The sequence below is a fragment of the Branchiostoma belcheri genome, unplaced genomic scaffold (genome assembly GCF_001625305.1).
Source record: "Branchiostoma belcheri isolate BF01 breed outbred unplaced genomic scaffold, Haploidv18h27 scaffold278, whole genome shotgun sequence".
Lineage (NCBI taxonomy): Eukaryota > Metazoa > Chordata > Leptocardii > Amphioxiformes > Branchiostomatidae > Branchiostoma > Branchiostoma belcheri.
Window position 1 is genome coordinate 106,131 of NW_017803885.1, and position 24,049 is coordinate 130,179.

General features: G+C 42.3%; 3 protein-coding genes across 7 annotated transcripts; 2 read left to right on the forward strand and 1 right to left on the reverse strand.

Moving 5' to 3' along the window:
- Positions 1–53: 53 nt before the first annotated feature.
- On the forward strand, positions 54–10,526 carry LOC109472485 (X-ray radiation resistance-associated protein 1-like). The gene is made up of 16 exons (XM_019772266.1): positions 54–166; positions 796–998; positions 1,400–1,471; positions 1,718–1,790; positions 2,196–2,293; positions 2,829–2,974; positions 3,300–3,410; positions 3,679–3,878; positions 5,653–5,710; positions 6,113–6,173; positions 6,228–6,435; positions 6,910–7,052; positions 7,544–7,721; positions 8,164–8,276; positions 9,163–9,268; positions 10,044–10,526. The coding sequence occupies exons 1-16, from the start codon at positions 64–66 to the stop codon at positions 10,253–10,255; spliced, it is 2,085 nt and encodes a 694-aa protein (XP_019627825.1). The 5' UTR covers positions 54–63; the 3' UTR covers positions 10,256–10,526.
- A 2,544-nt stretch (positions 10,527–13,070) lies between these two features.
- On the forward strand, positions 13,071–19,971 carry LOC109472476. The gene is made up of 5 exons (XM_019772252.1): positions 13,071–13,233; positions 13,595–13,692; positions 13,807–13,872; positions 13,992–14,098; positions 14,325–19,971. Exons 1-5 carry the CDS (start codon positions 13,147–13,149, stop codon positions 18,149–18,151), a joined length of 4,185 nt encoding a protein of 1,394 aa, XP_019627811.1. The 5' UTR covers positions 13,071–13,146; the 3' UTR covers positions 18,152–19,971.
- Positions 19,972–20,137: 166 nt separating this feature from the next.
- On the reverse strand, positions 20,138–24,027 carry LOC109472484 (transmembrane protein 254-like). Of its 5 annotated transcripts, XR_002140377.1 has the most exons (5): positions 22,981–23,131; positions 22,210–22,313; positions 21,306–21,365; positions 20,336–20,550; positions 20,138–20,198 (listed from the first exon to the last, which is right to left on the reverse strand). XR_002140377.1 is itself a non-coding variant. In XM_019772263.1 (4 exons), the coding sequence occupies exons 1-4, from the start codon at positions 23,986–23,988 to the stop codon at positions 20,436–20,438; spliced, it is 372 nt and encodes a 123-aa protein (XP_019627822.1). In that variant the 5' UTR covers positions 23,989–24,027; the 3' UTR covers positions 20,263–20,435. The 5 variants fall into 5 exon arrangements, 4 of the variants coding, with proteins under 4 accessions (XP_019627822.1, XP_019627823.1, XP_019627819.1 ...); XM_019772263.1 differs by lacking the exons at positions 20,138–20,198; positions 22,981–23,131 and adding an exon at positions 23,896–24,027 and having other exon boundaries at positions 20,263–20,550; XM_019772264.1 differs by lacking the exons at positions 20,138–20,198; positions 22,981–23,131 and adding an exon at positions 23,444–23,538 and having other exon boundaries at positions 20,263–20,550.
- Between the last annotated feature and the right edge of the window lie 22 nt (positions 24,028–24,049).

The window sequence follows — 24,049 nt, forward strand, 5'->3', positions numbered from 1 at the left end:
CTACGAAACGCCAGGCGGCGCTATCGCCTGAGCGCGGTTGCCATGGTGATCGCCAGATGCAAGATGGCGGCCGCTGGGGTGTATAAACTGGACGACGGCAAATCCACCCCGAATATCACCAGTTGCTTCCCCGTGAGGGGAGTTCTAGCCAGGCAGGCGGAGGAAGGTAGGTCTTAGGGATCTTACGAAGCCTTCTAAAGGATAAATTCAGTGTGAATTTGCTTTTTAAGCCACTATTTATCGTGGCGAAATGGTGACATAATTTTAGAGCATTATCAAGTGTTTGTGTGTGGGAGGGGGGCGCTGATTTTAACAGAATCTGGAACGCATATCGGTGTTTTGAACCTTCAACACGAACTGTTGCATGGTCTGACATAGTAACAAGACATCTACACGGTGTTCGGCATAAATAGAGGGGAATAGACCAGCAACAAAATGAGATTATTAGCGATGGCAAAACATGACTCAGTGCAAGGATTTCAATCACGTAACGGTTTACTCGTATCATTAACATATTTTTTGTCTGACCCACTTCCCTCTTGAAGTAAGGTGGCTGCAAGGGCGAATTAAGTATTTCATGAATAAACAGTCTATGCTGACAGTGTAAACTACTTCAAAACAAGACTGGATAGAAACTGGGACAAGATGAAATACCAAGACAAAGCTAGAGTAAGAAGAGGGTGTTACAACAGGCAGACAGCCTTTCACATGTAACACTGAGGGGTTCTCAGGTAAATATTTCATGAAGTATACAACGTCTCAAACATACAAACAAACCTCTGAATCCACCCTCAGCAGGAGCATGGCTGCTGGCAAAGCGAGAAGAGGACCAGAGGCGGTTTAAGGCGGTTCTGTGCGCAAAGCCGCGGGACCTGCAACAGATCCGCACCGACCTGCGACGCACAAACACGCTCTCAGAGACACCAGGATTTGGCAGCCGCTTCACAACGGTTTCACAGGCAGAGGACAGGATCGGACTGCTCGATGGATTCTTCCTGGTTAGTTATTGCTGTTCTCTCTGTACCATTCAATTCAAATGGATTAACACCTAAGCAATGCTGTTTTTGTTTACATCATGTACATACAAATTATTTTATAACATATGCAAACAATCGGTGGGCAAATCAGCTAGGTACTAAGTGAGGAAATAGGTGTCAAGAGCCTTTCCCAAGGACACAACATTAATATTAGGCCTGCCAGGGATTTGAACCAAGAGCCTTTAGTCTAGATTCGAAGTTTACAACTCTTTAAAAAAAGCCACCTTAATTGCAAATACATTAATTCATATAGACTGGGCTGTATTCTGCACCAGATAGGCCGCAGTTCATCTTCTGGCAGTTTTTGTTCACCAGACTTCCATGTGTGTTTACTGACCAGCCATGCCCATCTTACCTTACAGATGAGGGTCCACTGTGTGGATGACCCCAGTGACCTTTGTGCCATCAACATCAGCGACAAGGAGCTCTTCAGGGTAAACATAAACAATAAACAACAACATAGCAGCAATAATACTGACATAACAGTTAAATAGATAAATAAACAAATATAACAGTTGGTAGTAAACAGTGAGAAACAAAAATTTTAGAAGCAAGCATGTTTTTTTCTTGAGTAATTTGTAGTAACTGTTGTACTTGTTAACTAAGGAAAGCCATTAAAGGCTTTATTAAAAGGGTATTAGAATTAGAGAATGAAGTGCCAGAAATTCTCAATTTTGCAGGCAAAAGAAGTGGACTTCCAGCTGTTTGACAACGTGGCCTACATCAACGCTGGAGAGAACACCCTGCCTTTTGGTAAGTCTGTTGTTTTTTACTCCTTACAGATTAAGATCAAGTAAAGAAACCTATTTCTTTGCCAACCTGGTAGCTGACCTCCAGGAAGACAACAGAAAAGGTCCTAAAAGTTACCACAATCTACCAGACGTGCAGCATCTAGAGGTCTTACTTGCCTTACATTGCGCACTCCTCTTGAGGGTAAAGGGCTGACCAAGGCTTTAACCAAGCATCTTGTATATTCATTACAATTTCATTTATTTTGAACTTTATATTGCAATTTCAATTTCATTTATTATGGAAGTCCATAAAGATGATTTTAACCCCCCAAATATAATAGAGCATGTTATTGTAGATCAAATCCAATTCTCCCCCATATTGTGAGCTGCCTCTTATGACATTTTCTTTCTTTTTTCTTTCACCCAGAAATTTTCCGGTACTTCCCCATTGTGCGAGAGCTGGAACTGCCTGTAAACAACATCACAAACATCAACGTCAACATCGGAGACTTCCAGCATCTAGAGGTGAGATGTCAAGAAATTATTACATAGCAAGAAACAATGTGAATTATACTACATTTTTGCACCAAAAAGCAGTTACTCAAGCAACTGGAATTATGATTTTCCAAAATCACATCCACTTGCTTGTCAAGAGTCACTGCTTTTTGGCGTATCTTATTAGTACAGGTAAATTACCTGGATGTCTAACCTTCAACGACGTACTACATTCTTGTTCTATGGCCTATAACCTTTAAAAGGTGCTAAACTTGACCTATAACCTTTTTCCTAGGTGTTTGACCTTACCTATATTAAGCAGTCTGAGGGAGATGAGTATACTGTCACCACGGCTCATAACCTTTGCCATATGACCTATAACCTTTGCTGTATGACCTATAACCTCTGCCCTATGCCCCCAGGTGCTTGACCTGTCCTATAACAGCCTGAGGACAGTACCCTGGCGTTAGGCTTCCTCCCGAGGTTAAAGGTGCTGCACCTGACCTGTAACCCATGACCTGTAACCTTTGCTCCATGACCTATAACCTCTGCCCTGTGTCCCCAGGTGCTTGACCTGTCCTATAACAGCCTGAGTGAGGACAGTATCCTGTCCTTGGGGTTCCTCCCGAGGTTAAAGGTTCTCCACCTGACAGGGAACCAGCTCAAGTCCCTGCCGCCGGAGATGGCACGACCCCATATTGAGCCTGATGAGTGAGTCTGGGTTTTATGTTGGGCATTTGAAAAAGTATTTAAGAAACTTAATTTTCCGGAGCAGCCTTCATAATGCCAACTTCTCTTATTGTGTAAGTCCTCATTTCCAGAGAGTCCAGCTTGTCTCAAAGAAGACTTGTAAAATTACAGTTACAGATGTTTTATATATAAGTTGGACTCTTGAGTATTAGAAAACTTATCAATGACTTAAACTAAGTTTTGGAAATACATACTAGTTCTTCTAATACTAGTGAAAAGAGAGTGTCTCAGCTAAAAAGTAGATGGAGCCTAATGTTTGTTTATTTGTTTGTTTGTTTGTTTCCAGTCTGCTGGAGGAGAACCCGGTCTGGAGGTTCGCTGCGCTGGAGATTCTGTTCCTGGATGACAACAAACTAACGGAACTACAAACCTTCGCAAGCCTGGCAGGACTCAAGAAGTGAGCACAAACACTTTATGGAGATGTCCTTGTTCAATAGATGGCAAACTATATCAGCAATTTGACAGAGCCCAGAGACTAGTAGATTTAACCATAGTAGACAGAAAAAATTTCATGAAAAGACAAAATCTTTGTAGCAAAAGCATCTGTAACAGTTGTTAATTTGTTGTTTTTGCATTAGTTCTGTTCATGTCCTAAATTGACCTTTGACCAGTCTTCTGACCTACCCTTTGACCCTGAGGTTAACAAGTTGACCTTTGCCCTCCAGGTTGAAACACCTGCACATGGACCATAACCAGGTGTACTCCATCCCCCACCTGAGGGCTATGGAAGGGGGTTTGCTGGAGTCTCCTTCCTTCCCTCCACAGTCCCGAGACTCCCGAAACCCAGCTGGCCAAACCCCCACCAAGACCCCCCAGCTCAGCAAGGAGAACGTGCTTGATGGTACGGCTGACGTCGGCACGGGAAGTAAGTAGACCTAGGGGGCCTTGTTGGCTCAAGAGATCGTTCTGGCATTTCTGGATAGGAGCACGCTGACTAAATGTACTGTGCCTGCGCAAAACCTGTAATGTGTTGTGCATAGCACTTCAGGACCTTTTTTAAACTTGCATCTGCGTTGTCTGTATAGTTTTCAAATGTTGTGGCAGAAAAGATGTCATCTGCTACGGTCAAAATTCTCATGCAACATTCCCAAATATCCATATGAAAACTGTGAAAGAATGGGTTTCGTTCAAGCATAGTATGTTCTGCCAACATGCTCTGGATATTAGGCCTACATACTATCTGTTAACTTTGGCTAAGCTTATAAATAATATAATAGTCTAAGATTGCACCAAGTCCATCCCATTTTTTTCCTTGCTGATGATTTGGCAACTGACCACCTAGTATCTAAGTTAAACGCATTAATGTTGTTTGTTTGCAGTTACCCCGGAGATCCCCTCTAACCTGGAGGCTGTGTTGGAGGAGGACCAGGGCTCTTCAGGGGGTGACGAGGAAGACACATTGGACGGGGAGTCTGCCCCCCCACCCTTCCCCGAACTCAGATATCTCAGCATCGCACACAACATGGTCAGTTTTTTTTTAAATGTTTACCTTTGCAGAAGAGAAAGACATTGTTTTGGCTCTGTTTCTTCTTCTTCTAAAAAAAAAGAGGTCAATAACCTGGACCAGATGTATGTCACCATGGTAACTGGTGCTGTAGCAGACACCCTGTGGTGCTGTGGATCATATTATGTAGCAAGTTGCAGGATAGAGTTGGGGGGCTGGTCACCATTATATGTGTATATGAATGTGTTTGAGTTAAAGAATAAACAGAGCAGCAGTTTGTTAGTAAAAAAACAGTTACTCAAGTAACTAAATATGATTTTGGAAATGGTCAGAATTTTTCAAAATCATATCCTGGATGTCTAACCTTCACTGACACAGTAGTTTGTTAGGCTAGACCAGTTGAAGGTACTAAAAATTATGCTTGTGCAAAATTCAATGTTACATTTCTAATTTTATTTTGTTTTGTTTCGTGTACAGATTACAGAAGAGGAGGACCTGATCGCTCTGGCTGCCTGGCCACTCCTGTCTGAGGTGGTCATACACAGTAACCCCCTCACAACCAAGCACAGTGGTACGGTCCATTCTATTATCGTACCACACCCCTTAGACAGTGGTACATTCTGTTTTTTAACAGATGTTGATTTGAGTCATTCTGTAGGTATATTACTCTAGGAAAGAAGTCTGATTTGAGCGTCTCATGATTTTAATCTTCATCTTATTAAAATACTCAAACTGTAGTCTTTGAAGTCTATGATAATCATTATGATGCATTTTTTTGTGATGTTGCTGCCTAAATTTGATTCAGTTTCATTTTCTTCCCGATATTTCAGGACAAAAAGGTTTCAGTGAGTGTCTGTTAAAGTTTCACAAGACTTTTTCTGTATGATTCACAATAGAATTAACAAAGGCACAGACACATTATTCTACTTGTCTTCAGCATCAACCACCAATCCATAGTTTTACACACTTTCAACACAATTTGAGATCTATAAACACAAAGAATCTATGAATTAGTATAATCACAAGAAAAAAACTTCAAAGGGTCAAATGATTTCCAATTGATATTAAGCACCCAGTCACTGATTAAAGATGTGATACAATATAATAAGTGGATGTTATCTGAAATGTCTGATGTAAGATTTTTCATTATGTATCTTTAAGTCTCACCATGCAGAAACTTTCCTTATTGTTACAGGAGACCCTCCTTTGCTGAAACGGTTTCTTACAGACAGACTTGGGATCAACCTGGTCAGGTGAGCTCTTATATCTGGAGATCCTATATCATCCAGAACCATGCCTACTTACTGCTATGCCTGAATGGATTATGGTAGCAGACTATATTCCAGAACCGTGCCTGAGCAAAAAACAGTAACTGTTACGATATATCAACCAGGCTGAGTCAATGAGCATAATTACATTACATACAACTATATAGGCCCTGAAAATTACAGAAGTACTAGTATTTAAATTTCAGTGAAAGTTTTCTCCTTTTTCAAAACCTATCCAGTTCCTTGAGTAACTAAAGCTGGTGTGTTATACCAAAGGGTAGGCCGGGTATACTAAAAAAATACAGTACAGATACTACAAACTGTTTTCTTGTGTATTCATCTTGCAAGTTGTTGCTTGATTAAAAGTTTTCTTGTGTTTTTGTGTAGGTTGAAGCCTGGAGAGCTACAGAAGCCTCCGGTTGTTGTGGAACAGAAGCAGAGGAGAACCGTGAAGGAACAAGTCCGTAAGGTCCCCAAACTGCCGCTGTACCCCATGTTAGAGGGACCCCCACCGTCCGCATACACCCTGTCCCTCCCCACCGCCACCGACTTGGGCACTTCCACACCACCCTCCAGCCATATGCCGTCCACAGGCGGGACTGTTCCACGGCCTGAGATGGGGGGGATTGAGCGAGCGCAGACTTTTCCCTCAAGACCACTGCCCCCCATCTCATCCACACAACAAGAACGGCCGAGAACAGAGCCTTCAGGTAAAGCACTTTTTTAATGTTTACCTTCTCTGAAGAAAAATATTGTTTTTGCTCCATCAACTCTTCTTCAATGTGAAGGTAAACATAATAAAAAGAAATGATGTATTTGCTTTTATTTGTTTTGCGTAAACGCCTAAAGGCGTAATGATTATAACATACCAGTTTTGTAAGTACAAGCTGTGTTAGACAATACTGTAAGGTTTGAACCACTCACATCGGGAAGGTCCCCTACTCTTTTCGATAAGTGCGGTGGGTTCTTTAACGTGTTTGAGGTGTGGCGCTCCATTAAACATCCTTAACCGAAGCTACACCTGAGTGAAGTGAGAAAAGTCATGTAAACTGCCTTGACCAAGGGAAAAAAATTGGTGACACAGGTAGGATTCAAACCCAGGACCTCTTGGTACCGAGCCGAACACTCTACCATTTATGCCTCAATTTGCAAATGTTTCATGTTTTGTTTTCCTTCCCCTTCAGGATACCCAGAGGCTGACTCGGATGACTCGATGCCAGGCCTGAGGAGGGCCGATGCCTGGGAGCACCTGGAACCCCAGGACTCAGGAACGAGGGAAGGAAAGAGACAGCCAACGGACGACAGTGAACCCATCTTCCTCACACAGGTCAGAAATGCTACGTCACAGACCATCTCATGTGTAAGAGTGGGGTTCAAGCGCCGCTGACTGATCCATTCCAATGGGTCCGAACCTTTTGGAGTAGTCGTTAGTGTGCTGCTGTCAAAGCTGGCTGCCTGAGTTTGGCGCGGGTTCGATTCCCGATGTCCTGGGAGGTTTTCCTGTACTCACTCCTACCGGTATTTGTTTCACATGAAAAGCTGCATGAAGTTGGTGACAAAGAATCATATTGGACTGAGCTCCTGTTGGACTGAATTTTATAGTCACTGTGGTAAAGAATCCTACATGTATTTGTGGTTTCAGTACATGTATGCCACGTGAGCAACAGAGCCGGGATTTGAACTCCCAACCTCTTGGTCCAGAGACTCCAGACACAAGATTGCTATCCACTGGGCTACATTCTATGTTACCAAGAAGGGAAGCTTGTTTCACAATCTATACTATAAAATGTGTTAACAGTTATTTCTTCTTACATCTAGATCGATGACCAAGGAGAGGAAGTAAAGGAAGACGCCACACAAGAAAAGAAAGTCGCCCCACCGGAGGAAAGGAGAAGAAAGAAGCACAGGAGGAGGAAAGACAAAGTCCCGGAGAAGTACAAGGGCTACGAGATATTACTGGACGCAGATACAGATGTTGGGACTAAAGTTCCCACAGGTAAACACTTTAACAAGTTGTATCTTTCTTGTTTAGAGTTAAAACTTTAGATCCAACACAAAAAAGTTCTCTCACCTAGAGCTTTTGACCAGTCACTCTGGTCTTCCTCAGTAGACTGACCCAGTGAGGCTTGTCACATGGCTTCTTTGAAGTGTGACGTCAACACTGGGTCAAAGGTATCTGGCTGGTAGACGATGTCTGCCCCCGTCGCGGTTCAATGAAGTTTTAACTCTAAACATATAACTACCAACGCAGATGAACTTTCATGATAGTATAAGTCACATCTTGAAAGTTCATCTGTGTTGGTAGAAATTATTTTGAAGCAAGATTAAACTATAGTTTCCAACACAAGAAATTGGACTTTTTGACTGGAAAAGTCCAGTCTTTGTAGTCGTTTCTTTCTTTCTTTGTAATCTAAGCTATAACCCTATCTTTTCTACAGACATTAATGGTACAGTCCGAGCCCTGGAGTATGCGCTGAAACACCCGCTGGTGTTCCGTGATAAGGCAGTGGACCTCAGCACTGTACAGAAGCCATTCCAACCTGCCAGAAAGGTACATATTGTATGAAAGCCTCTGTGCTCCACTCCTTTGTTTCTAATTTGTACAAAGTATTTATTTCTAATTTGTAGTAAATTTTATTCTTTAAAATAGCCAAGAAATGTTGCTACTTTGGCATTTATTTTTCAAAGGGCAACAACTCTTTGAAAATTACACCCTTGTAAATCTGAGGAAACTTTTGCCTTGACAGAGACTGGTGCTGTCCAAGGTGCTGAAATCATGATTCTTGTGCACAGTTTGCCTTAAAAATGTCATAGGATTTAACAAATCACTTTTATAGAACAACTCTCCAACAAAGAAAAAAAATTGAGTCACTGGAATTTCTGACTAAACCACTCAGTCCTTTCCACCTACTAGGCCCAATCACTTTCTTATTTCCATGGTTGTTTTTGTCTGTGTTATTGGAAGTTATATACACTATTACTAGTATTAGAGATATGTATTCTTCCTGGAGTTCTATGATTCATCATCATCATCATCTTCGGTACTGCTCATCCCTCTAAGAAGAGGATTATTAGCAGCTGCGCGGATTAGTAATTGTGTGCAAACAAAGGGCAGGGTAGGGATAGACGTAGACAAGTGCAAGGACAGGACAAGTGAAATCAATGGTGTTAGTATTACACATATTTACATATGTACAAGGACAGGGAGGCAGCTCAATGGAGCGAAGCCCGTCCCAGCTCAGCTTTGAACTGGGAGATGGACTTCGCCTCCGCCACACTGGGCTCAAGTTCATTCCACTCCTTGATGGTGCGAGGGAAGAATGAGAGCCTGTAATAGTTGTTCTTACTCGCGATGGTCTGCAGCTGATTGGAACATCTTCATGCCATGTCTATTTTTTATCTATCACAAATCACATGAGTATTTCTTGTTATCCCAGACCCGAGCCATGCCCCCAGCCCCCACGAGAGAGAGAAGGATTGAGAAACTGGACAGAATGTTGGACCAGATGAAGGACGAAATCACAGTCATCGAGACCAGCTTGGGTAAGGCTCTTATCAGTCGATGTATTCTTACAAAGTAACTAGAGAAAATGTCTAGATTACGATCATCAACACCAGCTTGGGTAAGGCTCCAATAGTATACAGAACTGTGTCTATCTAGTTCTATGTTTGAATGGCAATTGAGTTAGAATCAGGCACAGTGCTAGATAGTCTCTATTGTATCCAGAGCTGTGACTGAATAGGTTAGGATCAGGCATGGTTCTGGATAATATTCTCTAATTGTATCCAGAACCCTGCCTATCTCGTTCTATTCCTGAATAGGTAAGGGTTAGGATCAGGCACGGCTCTGGATAGTCCCTAACGTATCCAAAGCTCTGCCTATCTAGGTAATCTATGCCTATATGGGTTAGGGTTAGGATCACTGTTCTGTCTCCGCATATCCAAGAACGTAGATTTGCCCCAGGCACGGTTCAGAATAAAAAAACACTCACCGTGCTTGAGCATGATTATGAATAAAGCATGGTTGTTCTCCAACTCTATATTGACTTACAAAGTAACCTAAAACACATGTCTAGACTACTTCGATAGGCTTACATGTAGGTATCTTCCCTCCTTCTACAAGTTTTTGCATTATCATATTATTATCCTTAATATGTTTTGAAGTGATTTGACATTAATTATCCTGATGAAGGCAACAGTGGATGCTGAAAATTTGATCTCTATGTAATCCTTGCAATTGTGTTAGAATAAAGTTCAACATTTTACTAAATTATGATTCTGTTGTGCAAATAACTTAAACAAACTGTTTCCCCCACAGCCTCTGCCCTGAAGGACAAGAAGAAGTTCAAGCGAGAGTTCCCGGAGGCTGCCCAACTGTTGGGAGAAGTCCAGGCCAAGTACAACACAGTCCGTGCTCAGTCCATGCAGGAACACAGGCGGGTACAGCAGGAAGTCAGGCAGACTGTACAGGACATCATGGACACCAAAGAGAAAATCAGGCAGCTCACCACAACTGCAAAGGACGGCTAAGAATTCTAAGGGGTCCTCGTTGTAGCAAAGGTCATCTGTTGTTTAGAATCTGACATAATTTTTTTCAGTACACAAGATTCTTGTATTTGCAGATTTGTAAGGAAGGGGAATTTCAAAAATTAAAAACACTTTTAAATGGACTTTTACAATGTGAAAATGGTTCGAATTTTGAACAAACTTAAGCAAAATTTCTACTATGCAGGCCATTACAAGAAATACTTTGAACAAGGAATAATTTTTTCATGTTTGTCAATTCATGTAAAATGTTATATTCTGCCTATATTCTATGATATATTCTGCCTATGCATACCTCCTAAAAATCAATTGTGTCAGACCTATCAGTTGTGTACACTAGGTGTGAAAAATTAAGTTGTGACAAAGTTTCACAAAGATGTTGATGTGTAAATAGAAATGTACAGGACTTCATAGTTGTAAATACAGTCTTTGTGATTAGAACGTTATTCTGAGGAGCATCTCCCACAATGTGTGAAGAATAAATGTTTTTGGAGACCAGTCACTTTTGGAGCCTGTTTGAAGCTGTTCATACGTAGTATGGCATGTTAAAGTTCCTCACAGTTTGACAGTGGGAAATAGTTCCCTTAAATAACCCAATAACAGTCACCAACGTACATAGAAACGCAAAATTTACAGAGTAAAACACGTACTATGATGTACACAGTAATGTTATCGTCTTCAAAACTTACAGTAGAATGATCGTCAGTGACCACCATAGCCACCGGGTAACACATAAACGGTACTCTCCAAGCAGATGTTTGGGCTTGGGGTTGTTTTTGGCGTGTTTTTAGGCTTTTTATCAGGGTTTCTCTTTTGCACTGGGTTTGGTGAGAAAAACATTCCAGTGCAAAAGAGAAACCCCGATACAAAAGCCTAAAAACACGCCAAAAATAACCCCAAACCTCTGCTTGGAGAGTACATAAAAGGTGTAAACATAGAAGTATCAGGTATCAAGCGGCTTTTCATCCCCAGTCGCGCTACATTCAGTCAGAGACAAAAGCCGTACAAAAGACTGCTTACGTAGTTTTACACCACGGAAAGTCCCGGCAGTGGAGCACGGAAAGCCCCGTCTAAGTCTGAGGGAAAACCCAAAACTTTCACCAGGACCAGGTAAGACTGGTAAAACAGGCAAGTCTCTACCCAGTAGACAGGTGCACGGATTTGAACCCTTGATATCCAGGTGAGGTTGTCTATTCAATCCGTATGTTTCAGAAGCAATAATGCATTTGGCTTCGATTATAATCCATATGATACTCACTGCTAAAGAGAACGTCAACATCGAGTGTTGTTTACGCGATAGTTTAGCTCTGCGCAGTAACTGATTTCTTGAAGTATCGTTGTTGCCTACTTTTCCATGGGAGACGTCATCAAACCAAATAGCAAACCAAATTTCCTGACTTACCTTCTATTTAATATTTCGTGTATTACACGAAATAGAAGATAAGTCAGGAAAATGAGTCAGAAAAACGTGCCGTACTATCTCTTTTCACGTTAAAGGTTAACATACGGACGGAAGTACTATAAACAAATACAATGTCTGCCATCAACACAACCGACCTGTCTCGGAAGCTACAGGAATTGCAGCTTAGTCTCACGAAACAACACGGTGAAGAAGTCGGCCATGACTTATTCACAAAGAAGGTCAGGGAAGCAGCGAGTAAGGTAAGTATTGCCTGATAGTCATTTTATACCCACTTTCATGCAGTGAGTGTATGCCATGGTGAACGTACAATTTCTGTAACTGTATGTAACTTTTGTTATAACTGCGCAGTTTAGACATTGTTCTGAGAGCGAGGCCGCGTCGCCCGCAACTAATACATGCCCCCCCCCCCCAAAAAAAACCACCCCTAACTTATAAACATTTATTTATTTTTATAAATCGTGGATTTCACTGAAGGGGGTTCTATGGCACTAATTTATTGCACAGGCGAACTAGATGTGTGTCGTTACCCGTTGAGGATACGTTTTATACATAGAGGATCCAGGGCCTTTCTCTTGCATATCCACACAGAGCACTTGACTAGTACCATACATAAAGGTAATTGTTGTAAAAGTTGTGGCAAATCTTTTAGAAACCATCACTGAATAAGCCAAGAAGGCGGAGGAAGAGGAGGCCTAACGCCGGGGATCAGTCAGTGAACATCACAGGAGCTGATACAGACAAACTAGGGTAAGGCAAAACGTATTAATTTTGTATTTCTATTTATTGGTAATGATAAAGCTTACTAAAGTGTGTTAAGATTGGAAAATACGTTGATGAAGGTTAGACATTCAGTTAACAATACTCATAGATTGTAAAATGTTTACAGCAGTTGGCAGAATATAGTAACTTTTATTTGACAATCATGATGCACTAGCCTCTACGTGTCCGAAGTGAAATGTCCAATGCTCTTTTCAGCAGTCATATTAAGGATGGGCTGAAGGAAGGTGAACCCTCCTTTGGCAGGGCAGTCCTAGACTTAGCAGAACAGCACTTTGAAGCCGCATTCGAGGCAGTGCATTTCGGTGGAGAAACCTCCGGTAAAACATTTTAAACATTTGCATGGAGATGTCGACTCAAAGCTCCCTTGATGTGAAGTTTGGCGTTTTACCTATTGCCATGGGGATTCATTATCTAATGAAATTTTGGTTATTGTAACACAACAGCGAAACGAAAAGTGGGTTGCCAAACCGCTGTGTTTGTACTCCCCCTCTCCCTCTTGGTTCATGAATAGACTTTCAGTTTGATCTATTGTTATTGTTAACTTACACATAAAACAAACCAAGGCAATTCAAACATTATAAAGTTCTTGTTCTCAGATCCAACAGCCCATCAGAATCAAACAATCCAACGGAGCAAAGCAAGTTTGGCTTACGTCTACATAACCGACGTGGCAATGGAGCTTTGGGATTGGGTTGTCACTAAAACAGCGACAATACAAAAGGGGTTGCTGAGTCTTATATATGGACAGAATCAAGAAAAGGTGAGTACAGTGTTTATCTGGCCACCGGAATCATTATGCCGTTTGTGCATTAACAATAATGGCATGTTACCCAAACGCTTTTTGCTTTTTTTATACCAACATTTCATGACTAGGCATGGTGACGGCACAGTCAAATTATATCAACTTATTCTAAGTCATCACCAGCGCAGATAGAGGACGAATGAGGAACAGGACAATATTCGTTTTCGCCTGAGTGAGAAAAGTCGTGTAAAGTGCCTTTCCCAAGGGCAGAAGGACCCGGGACCTCTTGGTTCAGAGTCGAACACTCTGCATGCCGCTACGCCACACGACCCCACAAATGCTTGTAAATGTTTTTAATACTGTATATCATATGATGCAGGAATCATCGCAAGATATGTCGAGGTGGGAAGCAAGAAGATCACAAGACGGCAACACCATGACAACTGGTATTTTTTACGACCGTCCATTTATGCTAAGGTGGGTTCACAATGTTGACCAAGCAGACGTATTATCGAGACGTTTGTTTCTTATATCAGTTGACAGAATTACTTGACTGTCGATATAATACAGGTATTTCTCGTTATTTTTTAGCGAACCAGGTACGGCCAATATTGCAACTGGAAGGATCGAGGCCGAGGGTGAAAGATTCAAAAAGAGGTGGGTAGCTTCCAAATTTTAGAAAACATTTTTAAGTGCAATGTAACCTACTGGATGTAGTATATTGATTACATATGTGAACACGTTACCGGTTAACCGTAACTTTTCTTTTCCTTAAGTCAGTATACGGGCCGCCTGAAGGAAGGTGATTCCTCTCTTGTCAGGGCAAACCTGGATTCAGCAGAGCAGCACTTCGCAGCTGCACTCAAGATGGTGCATGTGAGAGGTAAGGGTGAAAATTTAAAATTATGTATGGCGCTGGGATTTTGCTGGAGTGGCCAGAAACATTATGACATACATGCAGTTAACAATAGCCTAATCAAAGTATACAACAGTGTATGGCAATAGATTCCTCGTCTTTTCCAAGTCTAGGCAGTTATGTCATGGATTTTTTTACTAAAACCAACAGCTAAGGAAAATGGATGACATAAAAACTGTCCGTTTTCTGCCAGACCCCTCAATCCAGGAGTACCAGAGAGAGGTGGAGCCCCTGTGCAAGTTGGGGGATGTCTACAGTAAGCGAGGTCAGCAGACAGGAGACGGGGGAGACTTTGTCAAAGCAGCAGCGCTCTACAATGCAGCAATAGCCAGGTCAAAGGATCAAGTCCGGAATGGTAACATAGCAACAGTTATTAAAGAGGTAGAGAGATCTTTTCTTGAACGTATAATAGGTATCAATGACAACATTAGCGAAGATGACACAAAAACTTGCATACACAAGAAACAGCTGAAGGAGATGCGGGACCAGATCAAGCTGGAGATGGAAACCATTGACCAGCAGCTGGATCCCTATGTACATGATGAGGATGACCCATGTGTCAAAGAGATAGAGGCAAAACGAGCTCAGGCTGTCAGGCAGTTGTTTGAGAAAATCGCAAAACAAAGGAAGAAGTTCATCAGCCTGCTTGTAGAAGAGTGTATTGGGTTAATGGGTCCCCCTCCCTGTAAGTATGCCCTGATGGGTTTGGGTTCACAGGCCACAGGACTGGTAACTCCGTACTCAGACCTGGAGTTTGCTATCTTGGTAGAAAGGGAAAGTGAAGAATGTCTCACTTATTTCCGCAACCTCACCCACTACCTACACCTCAAGGTGGTCAACCTGGGAGAAACCATTCTCCCGGCAATGGGAATAAAATCTCTCAATGACTTTTACGCTGAGAATCCTCTTGACGACTGGTACTATGACTCTGTTACACCACGTGGGTTTGCATTTGATGGCTCCATGCCAAAGGCAAGTAAGACCCCACTGGGCCTACAGAGAAGCATGGTTGGAAAGCCCAGTGAACTCATCTGCACCCCAGAAAACATGGCTTCAAAATTACAAAATGATGTGACGTTGTACCTAAAGGAGGATTATAACCTGGCTACCATATTGAGAAACCCGTGCCTTTTAGCAGGGGAGCAGGGATTGCTAGACCGATATATGCGCATCACAATGAATGTCCTACAAGCAGATGGAGGTAAAATGGCTCAACGACTGGCACAGGACATACTAGCCAAAAACATTAATAGCTACAATGATAAAGGACTGATTTCACTAAGTCGAGTAGATGTGAAGAAAGAGCTTTATCGCTTCCCAGCTGCAGCGGTGGATTGCTTGGCACTCTTTGCGTGCATTAGACCCACTACAGTTTGGAAGTCAATCGATGAGTTGGAAAAACAAAAAGTGATTAGCACCAACAACGCACATCACCTAACAGTGCTTACCAGCATCTCAGCAGAACTCAGACTCAGAACATACATTGCAAATGGGGGACAAAGGGAAACTCTGTCACCTTTTCCCTCACTGGAAACAGCGCTATATGAACGGAAATCATACCTACAGAGCAACAATGATCATGAAGCACAAACAAGTACAGTGACACCGGTGTTTCATCTCCCAAATAAAAGACAGCTTTTCAGATACTATTATACAGCAGTACCTCTAGTTACACTTCTGTACAGACGGTTTGGAAAGAACCCATTTCTAGATCCGTTGTCTGATTTGTATGACAGTTCTCCAGCAACACAAGGGATGATGTACTCCCAGTTATGCAAGTTTGATCTGGCAATAATCTGCTATAGCAAGGCCTTGAAGAATGCCGAACATCAAATTAACAAGCTGCACTTGTTGATTGATCTTGGGAATACTTGGATTAGGGTAGGTGACAATAAAAAGGCAATCAGCTGTATTGAAAAGGCACTGCAGATGCCTTGTAGAGCCATCTTCGGTCAGAGTACGGTCCACGCTGGTATTGCATATTCTAACAGCACGCTAGGGGAGCTTTTGGACAAACTGGCCCATGATACGAATGCAACCCGCCATGTTGAACAGTTACTAAAGGTGCAAGCCGGTATTGGGAAATCTCTCGATATAAAACACATTGGTATATACCCACTCCATATTCTAGGGGATGCCTGGTCAAGTTTGGGAGATCACAGAAAAGCTATCGGCTATAACGAACAGGCCCTGCAGATTTGCAGGAATATGAGCGGTGAAACATCGGACTCTCAATATATTGGCGTTGCGGTCCTGAATTCGTTGGCATCTGCCTGGGAGAGACTAGGTGATTACGAGAAGTCAACCTCCTATAGAGATGAGGAATTGGAGATAATTAAAGATTTGTATGGTCAGAAAGGAGCACATCCTTGCATGTCAACCTTACTTCACAATGCAGGGATGGTCTTGAGTAGGTCGGGTGAGTTACAGAAATCTATCAGGTACCTCGAACAGGCACTACAGATGGATAAAAGATACTATGGCCAAAGCACAGCACATCCTGAGATTGCTAACGCACTTCGCGACACGGGATCAGTCTGGTCCGATCTGGGTGATTACAGAAAAGCCATTAGCTACTACGAACAGGCATTGCAGATGTGGGATAACATCTATGGCCCGACCAAAGCACAATCTGACATAACTAGCACTCTCAACAACCTGGGTTTTGCATGTAATGAGCTGGGTGATCATAGAAAAGCACTTCGTTGTTATGAACAGGCAATGCAGATCAACATGAGTCTCTATGGCCAGGAGACTGCGAATGTTTATATCGCCGAGTCACTCAACATGTTGGGACAGGCATGGACCTTCTTGGGTGATCATATCAAAGCATGCAGCTACCATGAACGGGCACTGCAGATGTACAGAAGTGTCTATGGTGAGAGTACCGCGCATTCGGCTATTGCCCAAGCACTCGGCGCACTAGGATTGGTTTGGCACAATCTTGGTGATTACGAGAAAGAAATCAGTTTCTACGAACAGGCACTGCAGATGTACAAAGGTGTCCTTGGCCAGAACAAGGCACATTCTGGTATTGCTTTCGTACTGAACAAAATGGGGAACGCCTGGAGTAGCCTTGGTAATTACGAAAAAGGACTTGACTACCATGAACAGGCACTGCAGATGTGCAGGAGTATCTATGGTCAGAGTGCAGAACGACCTGCCATTGCCTGCATACTCAATAGCATAGGAATGACCTGGCACGATCTGGGCAATTACAGAAAGGGACTTGACTACCATGAACAGGCACTGCAAGTGTGCAGGAGCATTTATGGTAAGAGTAAAGCACATCCTGACATAGCCAGGTTACTAAACAACCTGGGGTTAGCCTGGCACCATCTTGGTGATTACGAGAAAGAAATTAGCTTTTATGAACAAGCACTGCAGATGTGCAAAAGTCTTTATGGCCAAGACAAGGCACATACCGACATTGCTGACGCACTGAACCGCCTTGGTAAAGCGTGGAGGAGCCTGGATGATCACAGAAAAGGACTTGACTACCACAGACAGGCGCTGCAGATGTACAAGATTATCTATGGCCAGAGTACAGCACATCCTTACATTGCCGATTCACTGGTCAAAATTGGGGACGCTTGGCACTTACTGGGTGATCAAAGGAAAGCCATCAGCTACTTCGAACAGGGACTACAGATGTACAAACGTATCCATGGTCGTGATACAGCCCACCTCGACGTTGCCCGAATTATTGATAGGATTGGGCATGTACTGACATGTCAAGGCAATCATAGAAGAGCTGTACGCTACCATGAACAGACACTGCGGATACTAAAAAATCACTTTGGTGAGAGTACACCTCATCCTAGCATTATTGACTCACTCATAAAGGTCGGGGAAGCCTGGAGCCATCTTGGTAATGAAAAAGAAGCAATGAGCTACTTTCCACAGGTACTGCATATGTGTAGGGCTCTTTATGGGTGTCCGGGGGACTCAGAACTTTCTGACATTGTTCACTTGCTTAAACACCTGGATTCACACAAGTATAAGTATACATTCATATAAAAAATACAATGCTCATAAACGTGCACTGCAGATGTACAGAAGTGTCTGTGGTCTATATGTCTATTCTGCACATGTACAGATGTGTCTATGGTGAGAGTACCAAAATAGTTTTCTTTCACTAAATTGTAAATAGGAAGGTACAAGAATGTTATATGTTGTAAATATTGTGTGATTTCCTTATTGTATGGAGCATCTCCCAGAATTTGATATGGCAAGACATGTACAGATTTAGCCTGCGAACGAAAGGCACCAAATGTATATGTGACCCTCTCTCAAGTCGCCTTCCTTTCCTTCTTTGTAGCTGGAGACCGTCATGAGACAGAAAGTGCTTGTAAATGCTAGATTTCTATTAATGCACCTTATCTGAGAGATCCTTCCTTGTCTAGAAGCCTTCATTTGAAATTGTAAAAAAAAAAGCATTTTAGTAGATAAATATGTCAAAATGTATATGTTGAATGTCTGTGCTCAGTTTATTTGTCATCAGGCAGTGCCTTTCTGTTTTATAGTTAACTTTGATTTTAATGGGAATTTTAACGTACGAGTAAACCGTATCCCCTTTGCCCCAGCGTTAGTTAAATGTACAATGTAAGTCCTTAAAATCAATGCATGTGCAAATTCTCATTTATTTTTCTTTCTGTAAAATGTCCACCTTCCTATCATAGCCCAACCCTTGTTCGACGGTCAAACAAGTATTCTGAACTGTTTATCATGTAATTACAATTAAAACAGCATCGTTTAAAATTCAAACATAGAAGACATGAGAGCAAGGGTACAGCAAATAACAACAGCAATGGTAGACATACATGAAAATAACTGTTGTACTGAAGTGCCAGCACACTTGCAAGCAAAATTCCTGCTACACTTCACAAACAAATCAATAAAGAAAGGGTTTCTATTCTTCCCAATATGTCTTTCTTCACTACAGCATGTGTGGTTTAAGGTTTCTTACTACTTAATAACAATGGAAGAGTGACAGCCTCAAGGGATTCTGATTTAGTTACCTTGTAAATGTGTGAAGTTACTAGTAACTAGCACTGAGCTGGACACCTATAGTGTCATCTTGCTCTACAGTAAATGAGTCCATTCTAACTTGCAGGCAGCCCAGGTATCATATAATCAGAGCACATGTACAAGTCTGTGACTTTACAGCACATGAGCAAACATCAATGGTCAGCCCTGCATAATGTGCCATGTGCACTGCATGGCAGTGGTCTTACTGAAGTACAAGATGTGTAAGAGACAGCACCTTGGCCCAGGAAAAGCATTTACCCTGGTAGGGCTGCAGCTTTTTTATTGTGGATTCGTTGAAAATTTAGGCTATAGATTAGGTTACATACTATATGCACAGCAATGCAAACATGCTGCTGCACTTTTTAATTTACCCATTTGTTATTCTGCATCTGAATAGCTTACTCTAAAGCTATCGGCTGCCTACATGTAATCTTACATGTTCATAATTTTAGCAGCAAAGTTAGCAAGTATCTTCCTAACATTTCCTACTTCATGTATGGAACCTACTTCATGTTAGATTTTACTTCTAATGACTAACACTATCTTGACTTATTAACACTATCAGTACCCTTTATCTACATACTCGACTCAACTAGTACCTACTTATACATATCAAGTGTCACTAATAACTTATGGCCTGTCACCTGTCATCCCTGGATGTAAGGAGGTCTCTGTGGAAGACAAGACACAATTCTGAGAAAGATTTCTTGTCAATGAAGTGGTTGATTACCTTCAGTGGCTGGAGGAATGCTGGAAACATTGGGGGTCAATCAGAATCAATTTCATCATGACCACAAGCAAGTCTGAAGTTAGGCTGATGCATCTGGACAGGAACTTGGAACTTTGGCCTTTAATCTATGACCTATGAATAACACATGCCTGTAGAATGCATGTACTGGTACCTCTGATCTCTGACCTGTGATTAGACTGATCCCTGACCTATGACCTACAGGAAGTGATTTTCACACAGCCTTTGCTTGTACAGAATAAGCATGTAGAGAGAGGCCAGCCCAAACAGCTGGGTCTGGACATGTACCTACCTTCTAACCTATGACCTATGAGTAACCTATGACCTCTGACCTACAGGAAGTGATTGTTACACAGCCTTTCCTTTAGGCTTGTACAGAATGAGCATGTAGAGAGAGGCCAGACCAAACATGTTTGGACATGTACCTTACCCCTAACCTATGACCGTATAATTAGCCTCTGATACCTGACCTATGACCTGTGATTAGACACTGATCCCTGACCTATGACCTACAGGAAGTGATTATTACACAGCCTTTCCTTTCGGCTTGTACAGGATGAGCATGTAGAGAGAGGCCAGCCCAAACAGCTGGGTTTGGACGATCCACTTCAGTCTGGTCACCCCTCCGATGTTCTTCATCCTGAGGAGGCATGGAGATCATGTTACATACAAACAATAACATTATCATTATGGTAGACATAGAAAATTTACTACAGTCAAACCTGTACTAGCGGTCACCCCTGTATAGTGGTCACTTGGCCATAGCGGTCAGTTTTTGCCGGTCCCTTTAATTTTTCCCATTGACGTAAGCATTAAGCATTGGGTCTATAGCGGTCACTTGTTCAACGTGGTCAGCGGTCACCCCATTCCGGTCCCGCCGGCTATCAACACCTCCGATTGCGGTCGCGGCTGGCCGTAACCCGCTAAGCACCACGGCCGTAACACCACCCCACCTCGGGCTACGACCGTTATAATGAGCCTTGTGATAATTTTCCGATCGCTACATTACTAAAATGTGAACTGAAATTAGACTCCATATGTGTACATGTATTAGTATAGCTACACAGAAAACTTAGCAACCTTGAATTCACACTCCGTCTCATTTTTCAAATTTTAATGTTGGACCCCCTTGGTTTGAGGATTTTCAATTTTAACTGTCAAGGATTGATATAACTGGCTTTATCTCACGTTATTCATCTACTTCAGTCATAATGTACCTACCCGGTATGTATCTATATCTATCTACCTTTCCAAAATCATATCCAGTTGATTGTAATGAGTAACTGTTTTTGGCACATCTTATTACATGTACCTGGATGTCTAACCTTCACAGATATCCATGTAGCTATCCATGGAGTGGAAAAACAGGAGTGTAATGTAATGTAATATACATACGTTGTCAGGATAGCTGCAATGACAGCCTCTGTAGTGTGGATTCCCCAGGCTATCCAAAACCTGCAAAACAACAGAAATACATCCTCATCTTTCCACTTTGGCCAAGAAATAAAAATGTGCATACATGTACGTAAGAAGAACTTAATTGCACGACAATTGTACATGGTACAAAGTATATGGCAACAAGTATTGAACATAGTACAAAATAGAGAAGGGTATACAGTCACTGATCGAAGAATTTGTACTAACTGTAGTGTTAATTCTACGTGACTGATGAACCTCTTCAACGAGAGAAGGGTATAGAATGAAAATTAACACTGATTGCTAAACATCAAGAGCTAATACAATATACATTCAAGTTGGGCTAATCATGTATGACTATGAGTAAATCAGTTACAATTTTTGAAGACTACAGTGTACATTAGGGCCCTGACCTGGAACCCCAGAGGTAAAAGAAGGAGGGGCCGTCCCAGAAACTCCTGGAGGTGAGACACAGAGAGTGAGCTGTCTGAACTGGGAATGCAACTTTGCAAGTTGTGAAGATGTAACCTGGAAGCCAGTTTTCCAGGCCGCAAGAGCCTTTCGCCCGCTGGTGTAGATTACCGCTACGGGGGAGTCTAGCCCGGGGGGGAGTTTGGCTGGCCCTACAAACGAATATAGGGCCGGACAAAACCCTCGGGCTCAACTCCCCCGTAGCAGTAATTTAGATAGGCGGGCGAAGGGCTCTTGGCTGCCGAAGGAAAACGGCTAACGGCCCGATACTAGTTTTGGCATCCAGGGAAGTGAAGATGTTGAGAGGAAAGCCCAGAACAGAGCTGGATGGAAGAGGATCATCGGTGGCCTATGCTCGGCATGGGGCCAAGGGCCCAAATAGTTAGTACTAGTAAGTACTGTGTACACTCACCCTCTGTAGAGTTGTACTGGGTAGTTCTTGATGAGATACTGAACCAGAGTACCGACAGGACCCAGCATGGACCATGGGACTGACTGGGGGGCGTACACTGCAAACTGTAGGAAAATACAAACATAGACATTAACGCTATCTATCATAAGTACAAGCTGTATACTAGTAATAATTAGTACTAGTATACATGTATTTGTGATGGCTCGGTGTACATAATTTATGATAACAATACCCCCTGCACCTACAACCCTGACAATAGAAATTCTCGAAAGAAATGTTTTGGCGATGTGATTCGTTCGTTTCTATACATATTTACTTATGAGCAGGGCTCTCTCAGTGACTGGGCACTGCTACATTATATAGCTAGAGAGTCCCTGGGCACATATACATGTACATATAAAAATATAATACCATACATGTATGTATAACATCATTTGTATGTTGATACTATGGATTAACAATTGGCCAAAATCAACAGCAAATGGGGGGGGGGGACCCTTTCTAACAAGATACAACTGACCATCTCTAAAAAAAAAAGACCATAGAAGCAACTTAACGTACGAAGAGATTACGGTTAAAACCGGTGAACTACTAGTATGCCCCCTTTGTTCTTACCGTGTACAGCAGCCATATACATGGCACCAGCACCAGGGTCAGGTAACTCACTCGCACAAAACCTGTCGCCGTCATCGCTAAACAACGGTTCTCAGAACTCTAGTTACGCTCAAAATAAACTCAACCACTCAAAGAAACAAAAGAAAATCAACAAACCCCGAAGACGGTGAATCCGACACCGATAAACGACATCCAAAACGGGGAGGCGCGACGGAAAAAAGGTTCGGAATCAGCCATGGGCGGCGCCATCTTGGATATTTCCCACAGTGCACTGCGATCGAACCAACTGCGGTCGTTTCAACTTTTTTGTTTCACCCACCTGACAGCTTAAAGACGTCCAGATTAAACTAAATGTCAAGAATACAAAGTTGGTGTTTGGTTTTTAGAAATATACTACATTTCGTGCTGTGCCAATAATAATACATTGTCCTTTGTTGACGTTTAGTAAAAATAGGTCACATTTTTTTAACTGGGCTACTATTTGCATTAGAGAAAAAATGGTCAGGTAGGTCACTCGCACTGAAGCTCCCGAAGACATCCCTAAACAACGGTTTTCAGAACTGTAGTTACACTCAAAATAAACTCCAACACTCAAACAAAGAAAATAAAATCAACAAACCCCGAAGACGGTGAATCCGACACCGATAAACGACATCCAAAACGGGGAGGCACGACGGAAAAAAGGTTCGGAATCACCCATGGGCGGCGCCATCTTAGATATTTCCCACAGTGCACTGCGATCGAACCAACTATGACGGCCGTTTTGACTTTTTATTTCAACCACCTGACACTATTAAAAAGCAATTTTAAGGAAATTTAAAGAGTTGAAGATGAAAATGAATGTCAGGAATACAAAGGTGGTGTTTGGTTTTTTAAAATGTAGCACATTTCGTGCTGTGCCAATAATTATACATTGTCCTTTCTTGAGGTTTAAATAGGTCACATAAAAATGTCCAGGTAGGTCACTCGCACAAAAGCTCCCGAAGACATCCCTAAACAACGGTTTTCAGAACTGTAGTTACACTCAAAATAAACTCCAACACTCAAACAAAGAAAAGAAAATCAACAAACCCCGAAGGCGGTTATTCCAACTGCGATAAGTGACATCCAAAACGGGGAGATCACCCGGAAAAAAGGTTCGGAATCAGCCATGGGCGGCGCCATCTTGGATATTCCCCACAGTGCACCGCGATCGAACAAACTATGGCGGCCGATTTCAACTTTT